The 15,908-nt window shown below is 41.6% G+C and overlaps 3 protein-coding genes across 5 annotated transcripts; 1 reads left to right on the forward strand and 2 right to left on the reverse strand.

The window, feature by feature from the left end:
* The first annotated feature begins 553 nt into the window (after window positions 1-553).
* On the forward strand, window positions 554-2,109 carry LOC131882923 (cytochrome P450 2L1-like). Its single transcript, XM_059230214.1, has one exon. The coding sequence runs from the start codon at window positions 616-618 to the stop codon at window positions 2,107-2,109; it is 1,494 nt and encodes a 497-aa protein (XP_059086197.1). The 5' UTR covers window positions 554-615.
* Window positions 2,110-2,214: 105 nt separating this feature from the next.
* LOC131882922 (protein vav-like) lies at window positions 2,215-10,077 on the reverse strand. 3 transcript variants are annotated; one of them, XM_059230213.1, is made up of 3 exons: window positions 9,806-10,077; window positions 8,054-8,116; window positions 2,215-5,069 (listed from the first exon to the last, which is right to left on the reverse strand). In XM_059230213.1, the coding sequence occupies exon 3, from the start codon at window positions 4,977-4,979 to the stop codon at window positions 2,355-2,357; it is 2,625 nt and encodes an 874-aa protein (XP_059086196.1). In that variant the 5' UTR covers window positions 4,980-5,069; window positions 8,054-8,116; window positions 9,806-10,077; the 3' UTR covers window positions 2,215-2,354. The 3 variants fall into 3 exon arrangements, with proteins under 3 accessions (XP_059086196.1, XP_059086195.1, XP_059086194.1); XM_059230212.1 differs by lacking the exon at window positions 9,806-10,077 and adding an exon at window positions 9,570-9,620; XM_059230211.1 differs by lacking the exons at window positions 8,054-8,116; window positions 9,806-10,077 and adding an exon at window positions 5,200-6,423.
* LOC131882924 (platelet-activating factor acetylhydrolase-like) lies at window positions 5,071-8,047 on the reverse strand. The gene has a single exon (XM_059230216.1). The coding sequence runs from the start codon at window positions 7,926-7,928 to the stop codon at window positions 6,453-6,455; it is 1,476 nt and encodes a 491-aa protein (XP_059086199.1). The 5' UTR covers window positions 7,929-8,047; the 3' UTR covers window positions 5,071-6,452.
* Window positions 10,078-15,908: the final 5,831 nt, after the last annotated feature.

Here is a 15,908-nt window from a genome sequence, read left to right on the forward strand (position 1 = left end):
TTATACAATTGGGGTTCAATAACATGATTTTCCAATTGAATGTGCTTGTCTTCAGTTATTATTGGTGCTGGGGCGAGTCCGAGTGCACTCGAAACTTTTACACAATTTTGGAGAAATTGGCTGGTTTCGAGTTTTTTGGTATGAACTCAAGTCCGGACTTGTTAAGAAAATAAATTCATTTTTTCTTAGAATTTCGCAAGATGAGTCCGTTTGCAAGACCTGGAACTAGAAAAAGAATCAAGTTCTTTGCCGGACTCGAGTCCGTATTCGGCTAGTCCGGCAAAAAGTAAAAAATAATAATCAAAGGACTCGTACGAGACCGACTTTTTGCCGGACTAGCTGAATACGGACTATTTTTTGAGCATTTTTTCTTTTCAGGTAAACGATGATGGTGGTAAATTCACATTTCAAGTAGGACATATTTCCTTTAAGACCCTGCATAGCAACTTACAAACCATTTATGCTAGTAAGATAATCCCAATTATGAAACCACGGCCACTCGTACGACCTGTTTCATAATATTGTGTTCATGGAGTACAAACGATAGGAACAGCTGTTCACTGGCCTTAACATTGCTTTTGGGCGAATTTCGTCAAGTGAACATCCTCCTTCACCATGTGGCTATTTTTCATTTTGGTTGGAGTGTTTTACATGTATTACAAAAGGAATTTCATCCGGCCTCCCAATTTCCCTCCCGGACCTTTCAACTATCCGATTTTGGGCGGAATCCCCGCTCTCGGTAGTAACGTCTTGACGGGAATGATTCGGCTTCAATCTCAATACGGCAAGATCTTCAGCGTGTACATGGGCACGGATAAAACCGTAGTGATTGCCGATTACGAACTCGCTAAAGAAGCCTTGAACAAGGATGAGTTTTGTCTCCGACCCGATATCAAGGCGTTGAACGATATTCGCTATCCGGATGAGCATGGACAGGTCCGAGGGGTCATGTTTTCCAACGGAGATGAGTGGCTGGAGGTGAAGCGATTTGCCCTCCGTCATCTCCGAGATTTTGGATTTGGACGAATCGGCATGGAAGGACTCATTTTGGAGGAGGTCCAACGATGCATCAACTTCCTGAAAGAGGATCTTGGAAAAGAGGTTTGCCTGAATATGAAGTTAAACATTCCGATCCTGAACGCACTTTGGCATATCATCTCCGGAGAGAAACTCGATTACGATGACAAGTATCTCTTGGATATCGTTCATAAGGTGGACGTCATGATGACCACCATCGATGTGAGCAGTGTAATCAATCTATTCCCGTGGCTCAAGTACATTTTTCCACAGGCCACCGGGTACAGTAAAACCATGACCGCTTACTTAGGTATCCGGAAATTAATTGAACATCAGTATCAGATGCATCTCAGGACGTTTCAATACGACCATATGCGAGATTTCATGGATGTCTATATTCAAGAGATGAAATCTCAGGACGGAAACGCCCAATCGTTCCTTCATGGCCAAAGAGGATTGGAAAATTTGAACTGTCTCTTGAGCGACTTGTTTGTGGCGGGTTCGGATACCACAACGAATACAATAAATTGGACTATATTTTACTTGGCCAAGGATCTTCCCAAGCAACGTCGACTTCAGAAAGAGATAGACCTGGTCATCGGTCAAAATCGCCTCCCCAGTCTAAAGGATAAGTCAAAGCTCCCGTATTTGGAGGCCATTGTGCAAGAAGTGCATAGAATATCGGCTTTGGGATATTTGGGTATCCCTCGAATCACGGGGAAAGACACCAAGTTGGGCGGCTACGATATTCCGCGAGGCACTCGCATTTTTACTCATATCTATCACATTATGCACGATAAAGATTATTGGACTAATCCGGACGAGTTCTTCCCTGAGAGGTTTTTGGACAAGGAGGGGAAATTTCAAATGGACGAACGGAGTGTTCCATTCGGTATTGGCAAACGGCAATGTCTTGGCAAAACTCTGGCCCAAAATGAACTATTTCTGTTCGTCGCGGGTTTATTCCAGGCATTTAATTTTGATCTACCCAAGGATAAACCCATTCCGAAGATGGAACCAATCCCTGGATTTATTCTGGCATGTCCTCCTTATGATGTGATTGTGAACACCAGAGTAAAGTATTCCGTGTAGATTATTGTAAATATCTTGTTATTTCAGCTCGTCCTTGTTCAACCGCGAAAATGAAGCTGTAAATAAATGTCCATGATTGTGTTCAAAAAAAATAACAAAAAATAATCACAATAGAAAGGAGCAGTTTCATTTGTATAAAGCAGGCGCAAATCAGCATGACCACTCATATCAAGTTGGACATTTTAGGGGAGAGTCGGCGGGGTATCACAGGTGGCAAAAGCACTGAATGTCTACTCAATCACATATCATTCAAGCATAGCCTCGACAGCTGGAGGGGGAGTGGCACCCGCGTCCAAGGATGATTCATTGACGGACTCCGAATGAAACTCGTTCTCTTTCCCATTCGCTCTATGGTCTTCACCAGAGACTTCCTCCACATAGTCTTTGGGTATAAATCCTACTGTTACGTTGTCGCAAGCTTTCCACCATCCTTGGCTGTCCCCATACTTATCGATGATTGTTACGCGATCTCCAGTTTTCATTCGTAACTGGTTCCTTTCTTTCGGGTCGGGCTCAAAATCGAACAGAGCCGTTGCTATCGAGAGCTCTCCCACGGGAAATCGGAGCACGGAATCGAGTCCAATGAAACATTCACTCAAGGAATTAATGCTATAATAAGTGACAAGCTCCACAATGGATCCGAACTTCCGCGTGTCGGCCAGGTAGTACTGGTACGAAGCCCGACCCTTAGAATCCAGGGAGGTGAAGATTTTCATATGTTTGACATCGTCGTGGGTTTTTAAGGACATGGCGTAGCCGGCAGTCTCGCCATTTTGCCGACGAATTCGGGCTAGAAAACTTCCCGTTGGATAAGGATTGAGGCAGTTGTTTGCCTCCTCTCGGCCCATTGCGCCCACGAACCAAGGATGATCGTTGACGGTGGTGTTGATGTAGTCCGGATTGCTGCCATTCGTGATTAACACCGGTGGTGGGATGGCGGGTGGGGGCAATGAAACCACGGATATCAAACTGCTCTGTCGCCTTAAGGACATGCTCCGTTCATCGAGGCTATGTGTCATATTGGCTAAAGGCTGCGGCAGAAGTAGCGAGGGCGGTCGAGGTGGAAGGGATGGTGGTTGAGAGTGGCCGCATTTGGTAAGCAAGGTTATGCATTCCTTATGCATGGGTTTTTGGCAATTCTTACATCGGTATCCCTGGAAAAAGAGCCCTTTGAGAAGTTTATGGCAATAGCTACACGAGGTGGGCGGGTCGAACGATTCCATGATGGGCAAATGGGTGGAGGGGTACATATGACTAGGATTCGTCTTATTGTATGCCTCCTTCAAAGCCTTCACCCACAGGTTCTTCTCCTCTTCACTCTTGGCGAACATAGTGAAGGCCGTCACGTGGTCCTTGTGAGCGAGAATAAAGCTATGAACCCAGCGGGAGTCTCGACTCATTCGTTTGCTGGGATTGTCTTGTTGAACAATATATTCAGAGAGATTTAGCGAATCTTTGAAGGTGTAGTGATCCCCTCGGGTGGCCTTGCACATGAGGATCATTCGATCGAACACAAACACGAATCGAGGCCGAGTCTTTCCATTGGCCTCGTGGTTTTGAACCTTGAGATCGCCATCCCTGACGAGACGGCCGTAATTCTTGAGTTCCATTCCTTCAGGCATATTCCAATCGGTGATACTATTCTGGATGGCTTTGATGATTACGAGCTGCTCGGAGTCTCGTTTGACCTCGTTGAGATAATCCGAGACGTCCAACATGGCCTCATGGGCCTGCTTTATGGTGTGATATTCCTCGTGAGTGTTTGGAGTGTTGGACAGGAGTTCTCGCATCAGCAAATGGTACTTGAGTATTCGTTGCATGGGGACAGTGAGAAGGTCTCGGAGGCGAAACTTTCCTTCGTTGGCATTCCGCTCGCATTTCAAAATCTCATCTCTCACATTCACATCCTTGTTCAAGAGTGTATCCAACAGATCCATGGCTGCGTTCAATTCCGAGCAATACGTTCCGTACTTTAGAAACCTTTCTTTAAACTCGATGAAGATTTCGCCAATCTTTTTTCTGGACTTTTGCGTGACAGATTCGAGTAGGTCTTGGTAGAATGCAGCATGAATCTCGCCCAATTCTTTGATGTTCATGAAGACCGTCTTCTTGTCTGAATCTTTCATGCTCTTCATATCTTTGATGAAATGCTTTCTCAGCATATTGAGAGCGTTGACATAATTCTGTTCGGTTTCCACTAGCTCTTTGATACAATGATCTCGTCTCTCTACAGGTTGAAAATCCTTGAGCTCTTTCTGGAGAGGAGCTTGGGCGTCGGTGTTTCTAAAATAGCACAGATCTTCATAAATATCCTCTTCCTCTTTGCCCTCGGAGAAGTAATGCTGATTAGTTCGGCCGTAGGCTTGGTTTGCTCCGTAGGTGCTGAAATAGAAGTCCTTGTACTGGTTCTCGTTAACCATGTCCTCGAGGGTTCGGTAGATCTGCTCCTCATCTTTGGAAGGCTCTTTGTACTGTTGGGGGAAGCCAGGGATCCCTAGAGCCTTGGCCTTGGGGCAATTTGATAGCTTGGATAATGTATGAAGGACTCGGGCAAAGTCTGAATAATCGTAGAGCATTTGCGGTTGAAATAGGTCTGTTTCTTTGAGACCAAAGCTAGACCCGCAAGAGATCAAAAACAGTCGAATGTTTTTGAGGCACAAGAACTGGGCCATCTGGGGGCGAAGATTGGCATTTCGAATGTCAATCGAAGTCTCGTCGAGTTTCTTAGCAATATGACAGAGGAGCACACCATCCCGGAGAGTGAAAGCTAATTGCTTGATCTTGGCATCCGGCCACGTGATCATATGGTTCTTGGGCAGCACGTCCAATCGACACAACCAATCCGCACACTGCTTCCAAAGCTCGGCCATTTTGAAGAGGTTCTCGACTTTCTGGCTTCGAATTTGTCTTTTCACAGCATGATGGTTCCAATCTAAAACACGATCCGGTCGGAGGTGAGTCTAGAAAGAAGAGGGTGTCAATGCGTTAGTAATATGAAAGCTTCGTATTCTTAGCTCTTTTAATAGAGGGGGGGAGAGACTCTTTTTGTTTGGGAAAAGGATTATGCATAATTCATGTGGCAATATCTACCTTCCCGTCTTTATTTGCGTAACCTTTCTCAGACGGGAAATCCATGTCACTCATTATAGCACACAAGGGCGAAAGCGAACACATAGAGGTGATTTCATGTGGGATGAGTCGATCGAGTTTGTGGAACATTCAAGATAACGAAGGCTGGTTGGTGAGACTCCTCTTGGACTCGGCCTCATTCAGGTCCCAGTATGGATCTCGGTTTGGAGCGAGTCAAACAAGAACAGAGGACTGAAGGACGACAATTCCGAAAGAGGAGGCAAAGAAAAGATGTGTGTGTGTGTGTGTGATGTCCTGGAAACCTTTCCTTCCTCCCGTTCCACTGTTGGGCTGGCATTTTTCCCTGAGCGCTACGCCACTTCTTCTTCTTCTCTTCTTCCTTTTATCCCTTGTTCCATCCACTTACTTTCCGGGCGCGAGGGTTGCCTTCCCTTCTATACACGTTCCATCCGAAGGAAATGAGTGGAAATTGGAACACAAGTTCACTTCCATCAGAGATTGGGAATCCCGATCTGAAACTGCTCCACTCTCGCTCTATTATAGTCTACGGACTCAATCAATCGGAATGTTGAGTGTTTTCCCTCTTTTCTCCTTATCCCAAGAGAGAGAGAGGAGGTATGGCAAAAACACGATCATCGGAAGACATGTTTTTTTGATTTCCCAGGAGCTCTATAAGATTTCGTCCTTCATGCATTTCTTGACGAGGGCAAAGGGTGCTCATCCTTTTTCCTTTTTCTGAGCAATCTGTGCCCATTTCTGGGTGATGGTGTGCGACTAAATTTTCCAAGAATTTGGGGTAGTCTCGTTTCTAACAAAGGCCAGCACAGTGGGCTTCATGTGAAGCAAGCCCACTAGGAGGGCCACTTCTCCACTTCCATCCACGCCTGGACGAACAACAAGGACGGACCTTGGGGAGGCAACAAGAGACGAAAGGCCAGCTTTGGCCTGGGAATGGACGCCTTAAAGGACCAACGTAGATTGGATGGACGAATCCGACTATGCAGCTCGAGAGGCGAGGTTCTGAGCAAGAGATTGAATGAATGGCCCGAAGAGAGGGGCATATTTTCGTAGGATCATGATAAAGCTTGAAGGAGTTTCAGTTTGACGACGACAACGATGATGATGATGATGATGATGATATCACGATGACGATGCGGACAAAGAGACAAGGAATAACTTTGAAGATTGATAATCTAGTGAGGGATGACTTGATGTTCTTGGGTTCTCCGCACTTCTTTGTATTGGAAAACACTTTATTCGGAACCACTTTTTGGCTCCACATCCAAGAATCGGGTACCGTGAATCAGATAGGCGCGGTTGTCTGCTACTTTATGGAAAAGATTATGCCTCGTTTCGTGATCCTCCTTTGAGGTTCGACTGTGAAAACAGTCGCCAAGAAATGCCGTAAACAAATCGATGCTCAAAGCGAGGCCATCCAAAGGACCAAGAGGAGTCTTTTCGTCACTCACACTCGACGAATCTCCGTGGGGAGAATAAGCTGGCAACGAGCTAGACGATCCAGAGCGAAAGCGAGGGAACCGAAGACTCGAAAGCCATTCCAGAATTCCTAAGGGATATTTCAAATACGAGCTCGAGAGAACTAGAGGTAGATCCGTGGCAACGTAATGAATGGCCTTCTTGATCGTGATTACGTTTGTGGAGGATTGGGAGTTCACCGGCAATGATGAAGAAGGGGGACAGGCAGAAGATGAAACAGACGAAGGCCGGGCCAATACTCCAATCGAATCGGGAAGAGGGCGTTCAAAGTTCCTCATCGTTTGCAGGTTCCGACGCCACTGGAACTTCTCGTAGTTGATGAAAAAGAGCGGCTTTCCCACGATAGCCAGATCTGGAGCTTCCTCCCTAATTGGAAACATCCACGAATCAAAACAGAACCCGGCTTTGAACAATTCTCCCTCTTTGGCCATCAAAGCTTTGATGGTTGAGGCTCCGCCGAAAGAGTGGCCAGCGATGGCCACGCCACCCTCAAGATCAATTCGTTGATACAGAGAACCCAGACTGAATGCATCTCTGGGATCAAATGGCTTCTTCACAACACCGTCTTGTTTCTCTTGGTTCAGACTTTGAAGGACATCCAAAACCGTTTGACACTCGCGTGCACGTGTACAGACTTGATCGTTTCTCACTTCGTAGTCTTCGCCCACAACCACTCGTGGCAGAACCCATTCTAGTTGGCCATCCCCTCCCAAAGCTCTGGCAATGCTCGCTGAACCATCGTGATGTTCCACGGCAGCCACCAAATAGCCTTTCGAAGCCATTTCCGAGCAAACCATCGAGTAAGTGGTTCGACATCCGCCATTACCATGGGAAAACACGATCAAAGGCAATTTTTCAAGTCCATTGCCTTCTCCTCCACTTTGACTAACGAGGGAAGCATTCTCAATGTTGGGTAAATAAGGATCCCAAGCTAGCCATTGGAACGCTTTTCCTAGAATTGCTGGTAGTTGTCTGGAGTACTTGAAACTCAAGTAAGCTGTTGCATACTCGGGTTCTGGCAACCATCGGGTCCATTTTCGATGGTTGTCCTGAAGCATTTGCAACTTGGCTTGTGGACTTGCGTGGAACTGATGAGGGTAATAGAGTCTAAAGAAGACTTGAGGAGTGGCCAGGTCCACAGAACCCACAGAATAAGGCCCTGAACTCATGGGGAAATGGCAACGGTCTCGAAAGTAGGCCAGAGCCGTCAAACGGTGAGTGCTTGAGGTCATCTTAGAGGAAAGTGAAGAAGTGAGCGATGGACACAAGCCCGTGCTTGGTTTGCGCTCAGGCTCGAGCGGAAAACTGGGAACAGCAAGCAAGAAGAGGCATTACCAACGAGTAGATGTCTTCTTACCCAAACGTCTTTTTCCGCTTCCAATCTCAACTCTTCGAATTTGGTCCTTGATGAATCGATAACCTACGGAGAGAGCGAGTGGAACAAAATAAAGAGCTGAAATCCAAATCTGGCCGTTAGGCACTCAACAAAAAGGAGCGATAAGGGATTCTTTGAGCACATGGGTCACAGGGTGTCGTAAAACATTGTAGTATTTGAGAGATAAAAAAAATCCTGGCAATCTCCACTTGTTGTAACGTGGCCTGAGATAGCCCCCATCCCAATTACTATATGAAGTGTGACACATTGTGTGAGCTTTTCATGGCGAAGGTAGACCACCGATATGGCAAAAGCATGGATGCCCCATTTCCAACGATAAACTCAATTTAAGCTCGAGATCAAGGGGTCAGCGCCAAAATATTAACTAAATGATTAATTCTGAGTGATGCCGGGGGGAAATGTTGGCGCAATTGTCAATAAAACACGGAGGGAGGAAACTTCGGAACTGAAATTTGATCTCATATCAAGCAAACATCCGCAAAAAAATAAATTCGTCGTGGTATCAACTTTTTGCATTCAAAAATATTACAGCTTCTGCGTAATTATCTTTGAAGAAAGGAATGTGATAAACAGCTTCCAAGATATTACAAAAAAGATTGTGGACAAACAAGCAATTTAAAGGAGGAAACCCGTTTTTGGTCGCCTTTAAGATTGACCTCCTGCGAGCTTGATTGAAGCTTCCAATTTTGGAATCACCAAATTCCTTTATAAAACTGCTCATTTAGATGCCAAAATACCTTCCAATTTAAAATGCAATAGCTACAGAATGGAGCGGCTCGCGGCACATTTAATGCAAAACCATTTGATGAATGACATCTGACGAATGGTTTGGTAACCGCTCGGTACCAGAAAACTTTGTCATACTCATACTTACAGGTATAAAATGACTTCAAATCCAATCTCAAGTTTTAATCGGAAAAATATGGAGATTATGGTGTATAAATCGCGAAGCAATTCGATAAAAGACATTTGGGTGATGGGTGAAACCGAGTCTTTGGTCATTAAAAAACATTTCTTTGATACATTGATACTTATTGGTATTCGATGACCAATATCAAGTTCGAATCCGAAAAAAATGAGAAGATGACCATCAGTTGATTTCATGCAAGCATTAAAAACACCTCTCTTTTGGCCAGTAAATATGTCAAATATTACAAGTATGAATGAGAAGCCAATTTTTAACTTGTCAAATCGCATTCTTGACGCTTTGATATGGGCAAGTCAAACCAAAAATGGTAATCCTTTGAATAATAAAACATAAATATTTGCGATTGCTATAAATTGCGATAAATTCAAATTTGAGAAATACCCGATTATTCAATGTTAGGCTTATTCCCACCTGCGCGCAGCCCAGCAATACATCATAGCTACATTACTTCCAAGTCATGTAGGCAGCGTTCATCCGTAAATTTATAACGCAAATAATTTCAATATGATATTTTGAGTTAATTTGAACTAGGTTGGCGATGCTACTGACTTTATTAGCGTGAATATTCGTTTCTTGGCTCCACATTCTATTTCACTACAAATACTTGGACGGCCCTTTCCTCTAACCCTAACCTTGTGGGGTCAAACCTACTGAATGGCCCCTGGCTAGATTTGCAACTGGCGGAAAATGACGTGATCGATGCTTGACCAACTTGACGAAGCAGCCACTAACGATCCGTAGATGGGCTGAAAAAGTATCTAAAACAATAAGTCACATCAGCTCACCTCAAGCCTGTGGCAGATCTCAAATGACTCCCTGGTCGACTTCCATTTTTCATTCTTTATTCATACACTGTAGTATATGCTCACTGAGACTGAATTCACAGCAAAGGGTGTCGCCTTCCTCTAACTACTCGTTGTCGCCGTCGTAGTTGCAGTCTTCCAAGTACGGGAAGGAGACGGTGAGTGAGACTTGATGAGTGACTGGAACAGTGACTGGTACAGTGAGAGCTCCCTTGCCTAGAATCCTGGGCCGATTGATGTTGTTTACGTTTTGCGGCCCAGGCCGAGAATGAAGGGAGCAACAGGGTTGCCACCCAGAGACATGATGCCACTTTCAAGAGGGCCAGGGTTTTTTCCCGTTCTGACATGCAAAGAATCTAACAAAAGATCATGTATGATGATCTCATCCTTGACAAATAAGGGCTTTTGTGTGTAATCTTAAACTATTTCTAATAAAAGTTGTGCCTTGCTTCGGTTCACAGGTCGGGTGAATAGGTATTATGATGAACTCGAGGGATATGCTTTGAATTTGATTTGCATCATTTCTGTTCACTTGCGATATGGAGAATGAATGAATCGCTATTGTCAACAAGTAGACTGAGGTAATCACTTGAGAACTGTTTACCAATCAAACATCTTATTCCTTTAATTTGAAGTTTTCCTGTCATAATCACATTAAAAGGCCTGGTGTCTCCAATGGTGGCACGCTAACAAAGCACTAATTTTTAGTTCTTGTTCAGATATCGTTCTCTTGATTTCAGATTTCAGTACCACTGATTTGCCGATGTTAGTTGAACCTTCTTTCATTTAAGGATGGCATCATTGGTGTCTCAACTACATTCGAATATTCCTGCGCAATCTCTTGAAAACATTCCTTGCATTTTTGCGTACTTGCAACCTTAGCAATGTCATGCATACAAGTCAATGAAGACCTTTATAAACATTGTTCAAACTGAATTTAAACTGAATTGTTTGCCAAGACCTAGAAAGGCATCTACTCAACTGAAGTTTTCAAGGAGCTGGATCAATCTAAAGCATTGTATAAGAAACAAGTAAAATTATGTTCGGTTTAAAAAGTCAATAGCCGCCCTCATTCTAGTCCTTGCTTTCCAGTCATTAATAATTGTGTGTATGTATGTGTGTATGTGTTTTACGGGGTTATGCACTCTCTAATGTAAATACCTTTTTGAAAAATGTGATGAAATTCAAAGGTGTCTGAAATTCATCAAACATAGTAGGTAAGAGTTGCCTCAAAATGAAAGTACAAAATACAAGAATCACAGCATAAGATAAAACCGGATGCTGAAACAACATGACGATTGCTCATTTTGATCTTTTTCCTGTAGCATAGCAACATAGCACGGGAAGCCCAGGCCATATCTTTCCAAAAAAATGGTTTGGTTTGGTTTGGGTGCTCAGAGATTTTATGTAAGGATTTGATGGAACAATAATGCTAGGTTTAGAGTAAAAAGATGTTGGGTTGCACAACATCCCATCTGATTGAACCCAGGTCTGCAAAATTGATGAACAAAAAGGGGCAATTTAGCAAGCAATTGTGATTTTTACTTGTTGTTTTATCAATGAATACCTTAGTCATATAAGCACAAATGTAATCAACCACAAATACATGATAAGTCTGCCAATGGTAAGGGTTTTGGGGCATAAAATGTTCTTAGGCAAAGGTTGGGCTTCTTTTCTAACAAATAATGCATTTAATGAGAGAAATCAAACATTGCGCACAGAATGCTTTTGGAGTGTAAGACCAGCATAATTCCCCTACATATTTCTTTCTCTATGTCCTTGAAAAGTTCAAATAGTTTTGAACAAATACTTAAAGAAAACAAGAAAGCAAATCTTCGTGTTTTCGTCTCAGTTGTCGCTGGTGGAAAAAAATGTTTCATTCGTAGTCAAGCTGCTTAGGACAACTATGGTGCAAATTTGAATCGTTGACGGCTCGTCCAAATTCAGAGTAGAAACCTCTAATAAGACTCCTTGGTAAGAAATCTCTCCGTCCAGCACGCTTCATAAAACGGGTTTGAGTAAGTTGTCCGACCTCATTTTTAAGAAAGAAATTATGAAGAGGTTAAAATGGGGCTCAAGTTAAAGTTTTCATCCATGTGATTGAAACACTTAACTGAAACGCAAAGAACAAGCCTGGGTTCAGGCTGACCTACAGAGGTGTCGGAATTACCTTGTTTACGTATAGACGCAATCATGTCGCCCACATTCAAGCACATTGTTGGGAGATTGAAACGAAATTCCGAATGCCTTATTATTGCGTTGCAATTTCGGATACATTTTGTTACACTTCCAAGATTTTCGAGATGCGTTGCTAAACAAGGGCAATCAATAGAGTACATGATTTGCTCTACTAATGTCCAAATATTTTTTTGACATGTTACATGTATTATGCCCTAAATGCCCTAATGTTTTTCATTATTCTACCACTCTTTCTACCTGTATATTTGTAAGATTCAAAAGAAATTAAGATTAAAGAGGAATAACAAACGTTTCATGACAATAATTCAACTTGCCTGAAGCGAGTTTTAGCGAAATATCTTTGTCCCATTTCCACCAGCGTCAGCTGACCTGAAAACATACTCATGCGGTACAGCTCCTGTTGAACTTAAGCATTCTAGTTATGATTTTCTATGATTAGGACTAAGATGGCCTTTTCTTGTTCCTTAAAGAATATTTTGTAATATGCTTTTGCAAAACCACAAACTAGGTCTGAGGGATCGCAAACTATACACGCAAGATGAAACTCTTTCCTTCGAAACCTCTCAAGCAAATTGACTGCTCACCTCGAAGACTACTGTTGTGCTCAAATTGGCCATTTCCTTGTTTGTTTGCTTATTTGATTGTAATTTTAAGATATTTGATCCAGTTTCAAATAACTTCAGTGCTGCTAAACCGAACTGACTTCAACAGCACACTAAGTATGCTGATATTTTATCATTTTGTAGTCCTAAAGTCATTACAATTGATTTACTTGAATTCTAAACTGGGGGTATGAGTCTCATTGAACTTAAAGAAAGGTGAATTGGGAGAGAGGAATCTATGACTCATTAAACAGGGTACCGGGCATACTCACCATTACTTACAAGCCTTACTTTTGTGATGATCAAAAATTGTTCAGCCCTAAAATATTCTTAGGTCTGTTTTGCTCCATCTTGTTGGTCAGTTCACATGAATTACTGTGGGAACCTTGCACATCTCTTTGAAAGAGCAATTCAGAAAAGTGTGGAATTGAATATCCAGTTTCTGTCAATTTTGTAATGACAAAGTTTCATCGATTTTATTGTGGTCATCTTTGGCACAACTTGTTAGAGCAGGAGAGGGGAAGAAACCATACGGAAAAATATATTAGTTTCACCCAGCCTCTTCTTTTCTTCTTCCGTTTCTCTGCTCCTTTTTCGTTTTGATGTTAAGAAAGAGTGACTGACAACCTTTAAACTAACAGAAATTGATGCATGAAATCAAGAATAATGCTATCATGGGAAGCCCAGACCATATCTTGCTGAAAAAATGCCCAGACAAATGAGGGTGCTTTTTGAAATCAGGACACCATGGAGCACAATTTCGTATTAGGTGACGAGTTTCGTGACAGTTCATAGAAAATAAGATAAAATTTGAATCAATGTTTTTGAAAATTTCATTTAGCAAAGCCATGCCCAAATCTTAAAACTTAACAACTATTTCGTTCTTGATGGTCCAGGCCTTGATTCCCAACTGGTCTTACACGGCCATACAGCACTCACCCACTCTTAAGCACACTTTAAAAATAAAAAAATCTGCATTTCGAGTCTGTTTGGGGCTGGTACAGTGTAGAGTCACTCAAGTCAATTGGTGCCTGAATGTTTCAGGAAACTAATACTGCTAACACTTGTTTGTTTTAAGTACTTGTAGACACTTCACTGGCTACTTTCTCTTGTTCACTCAGAAATCCACCATGTTTGTTGATTCAATTTAGACTCATTGTTATTAGCCCACACCACAGCCAGACATGAAATTGCCTGTTCTGGGAAGAATAAACTTGGGTCATTTTTGGGTCATGCATCAACTTTCGACGCTACCAGGTGGAAATAACTATCAAACTGGCCTTTAAGTAGCCATAAACCGCAAGCCTAGGCAAGAAATATTTGTTATTGCTGCACTGGTTATCACGTTAATCGTTATTAGTTCTTGAGGTATGTTTGTAGACAGTGCCTACAAATAAAAAAAAAAAGATAAAAAACGCCATGATCTTAAGATGTACAGAATCATATCAATTCAAGCTTAAAAGTGCCCAAAACAGGGCGAAATTAAGAGTTCTTTAAGACAGATGTTTTGACATATAAAAGATACTGACCGTTCATTCTTCTCACATTTTTCCACCTTTCTGAATACTTCATGCTCACCTATTACAGTTCAATGAAATTGTGCCCCATGATGTCCTGATTTCAAAAAATACCCTCATATGTCTTGGCAATTTTTTGGCAAGATATGGCCTGGGCTTCCCATGCTATATTGCTATGCTACAGGAAAAAGATCAAAATGAGCAATCGTCATGTTGTTTCAGCATTTGGTTTTATCTTATGCTGTGATTCTTGTATTTTGTACTTTTATTTTGAGGAAACTCTTACCTACTATGTTTGATGAATTTCAGACACTTTGAATCTTCATAATCATAGAATTATACATCTTAAGAGATATGACACCTGTTTTATTTGACTATTTGGATGCTTTTGCAAAAACATAAAAAATATTGGAAGCCTGTGTTCAAATTGATATCTAGTGTACTGTAGTTTGGTATTACTCTGTGCCCCTGAAATAATGCCTGCTTTTTGTAAACTTCCTAATAAATAGAAATTTAAACTCTACTAAAAGCAAGTCATCCATTTTTTACCAATGCCTGATGTTTTTCGTACAAAGTGTGTGGATTAAGACAAAATGATCAATCAATCCATCCCAAATATTTTAATATATGTTAACAATTATGTACATGTATTTTTATTGCCTATTCCATACATTCATATTTTGTCAGTGTAAGTTCCTCATCAATTGATAAAATGATTTTCGTTGATTTTCTTTCCACGCCTGTTTTTGAGCCAGTTTTGCACAATATTTGACTGATTTGAAAGACAATTTGATTGGTTTTGATGTTCATTGGTTTTCATTTATTCTTGTGACGACGCCTTCTTTTGGACATTTCGCAGTCGCAATTCTAAATATATGCCAAGGAGTTGCAAATGTTTGGGAATGTAACCAGTTGCAATCCTGCTTTATTGCAAACAATTGATTTCATGTTTTTTTGATCAGTGATTGAAAATCATGAGGACAGAAAATGAGGAACTGTCAATAACTTTTCTAAATTATCATAAGATATGTTTACTTCTTGCATGGTATGGAAACACAAGTCTAGAATGAATGGGTTTGAATAGACAGTTTTGGACCAATTTGCCCAATGAGAACATCAATTTGATGCAACTAAAAGACATTTTATAGAGTTCTTAAACCAAGGCTGGACTCCTTATGACCTGCGAGTGAATTTTACGGTAAACAATTATCAAAATACCCGATCAATTTTCCAAAGAAATACCCAAAAACATTGTTGCATTTTTCTTACTCAAACCATTGCTGGTTTTCTTTTTCTTGCACAATCCCCAAGTACCTTAAAATTTAGTATAACCTTACTCAAAACCCTCCAAAAATACAAACTTTTGGAAACTTGTTTTTTTAGTCATTGAAAGCTGACGGAGTTCAAAGATCATAGCAAGTAACACAGAAATTGATGAAGCCTCAAACGAGCAGATATTAATCAGTTTCTATAAAGTCTTCAAGAAAAACCCAAATCTAACAGATTTTTAGTTGCATGTGTTGTTTTTAGAATTTAAGGGAATTGATAAGTGCACTTTTGATGATTATAGAATAAAAAAACCACTTTAAGTGTTTTAAGTAGAGGGTTAGTCTTGAGTGACATGATTTAACATTTTGAGCTACTTTCAGATCATGTAAGAAAGAACAGTCTTTTACTTTATTGACAATGAAAATATGTATCATTTCTTTGGGAATTCAAGTTCAGGTTTAACTGGGGGAATCTGGAGCTAAATACGATGAAAATTGG

The sequence above is a fragment of the Tigriopus californicus genome, chromosome 7, assembly GCF_007210705.1.
Source record: "Tigriopus californicus strain San Diego chromosome 7, Tcal_SD_v2.1, whole genome shotgun sequence".
Taxonomy (NCBI): Eukaryota; Metazoa; Arthropoda; class Copepoda; order Harpacticoida; family Harpacticidae; genus Tigriopus; species Tigriopus californicus.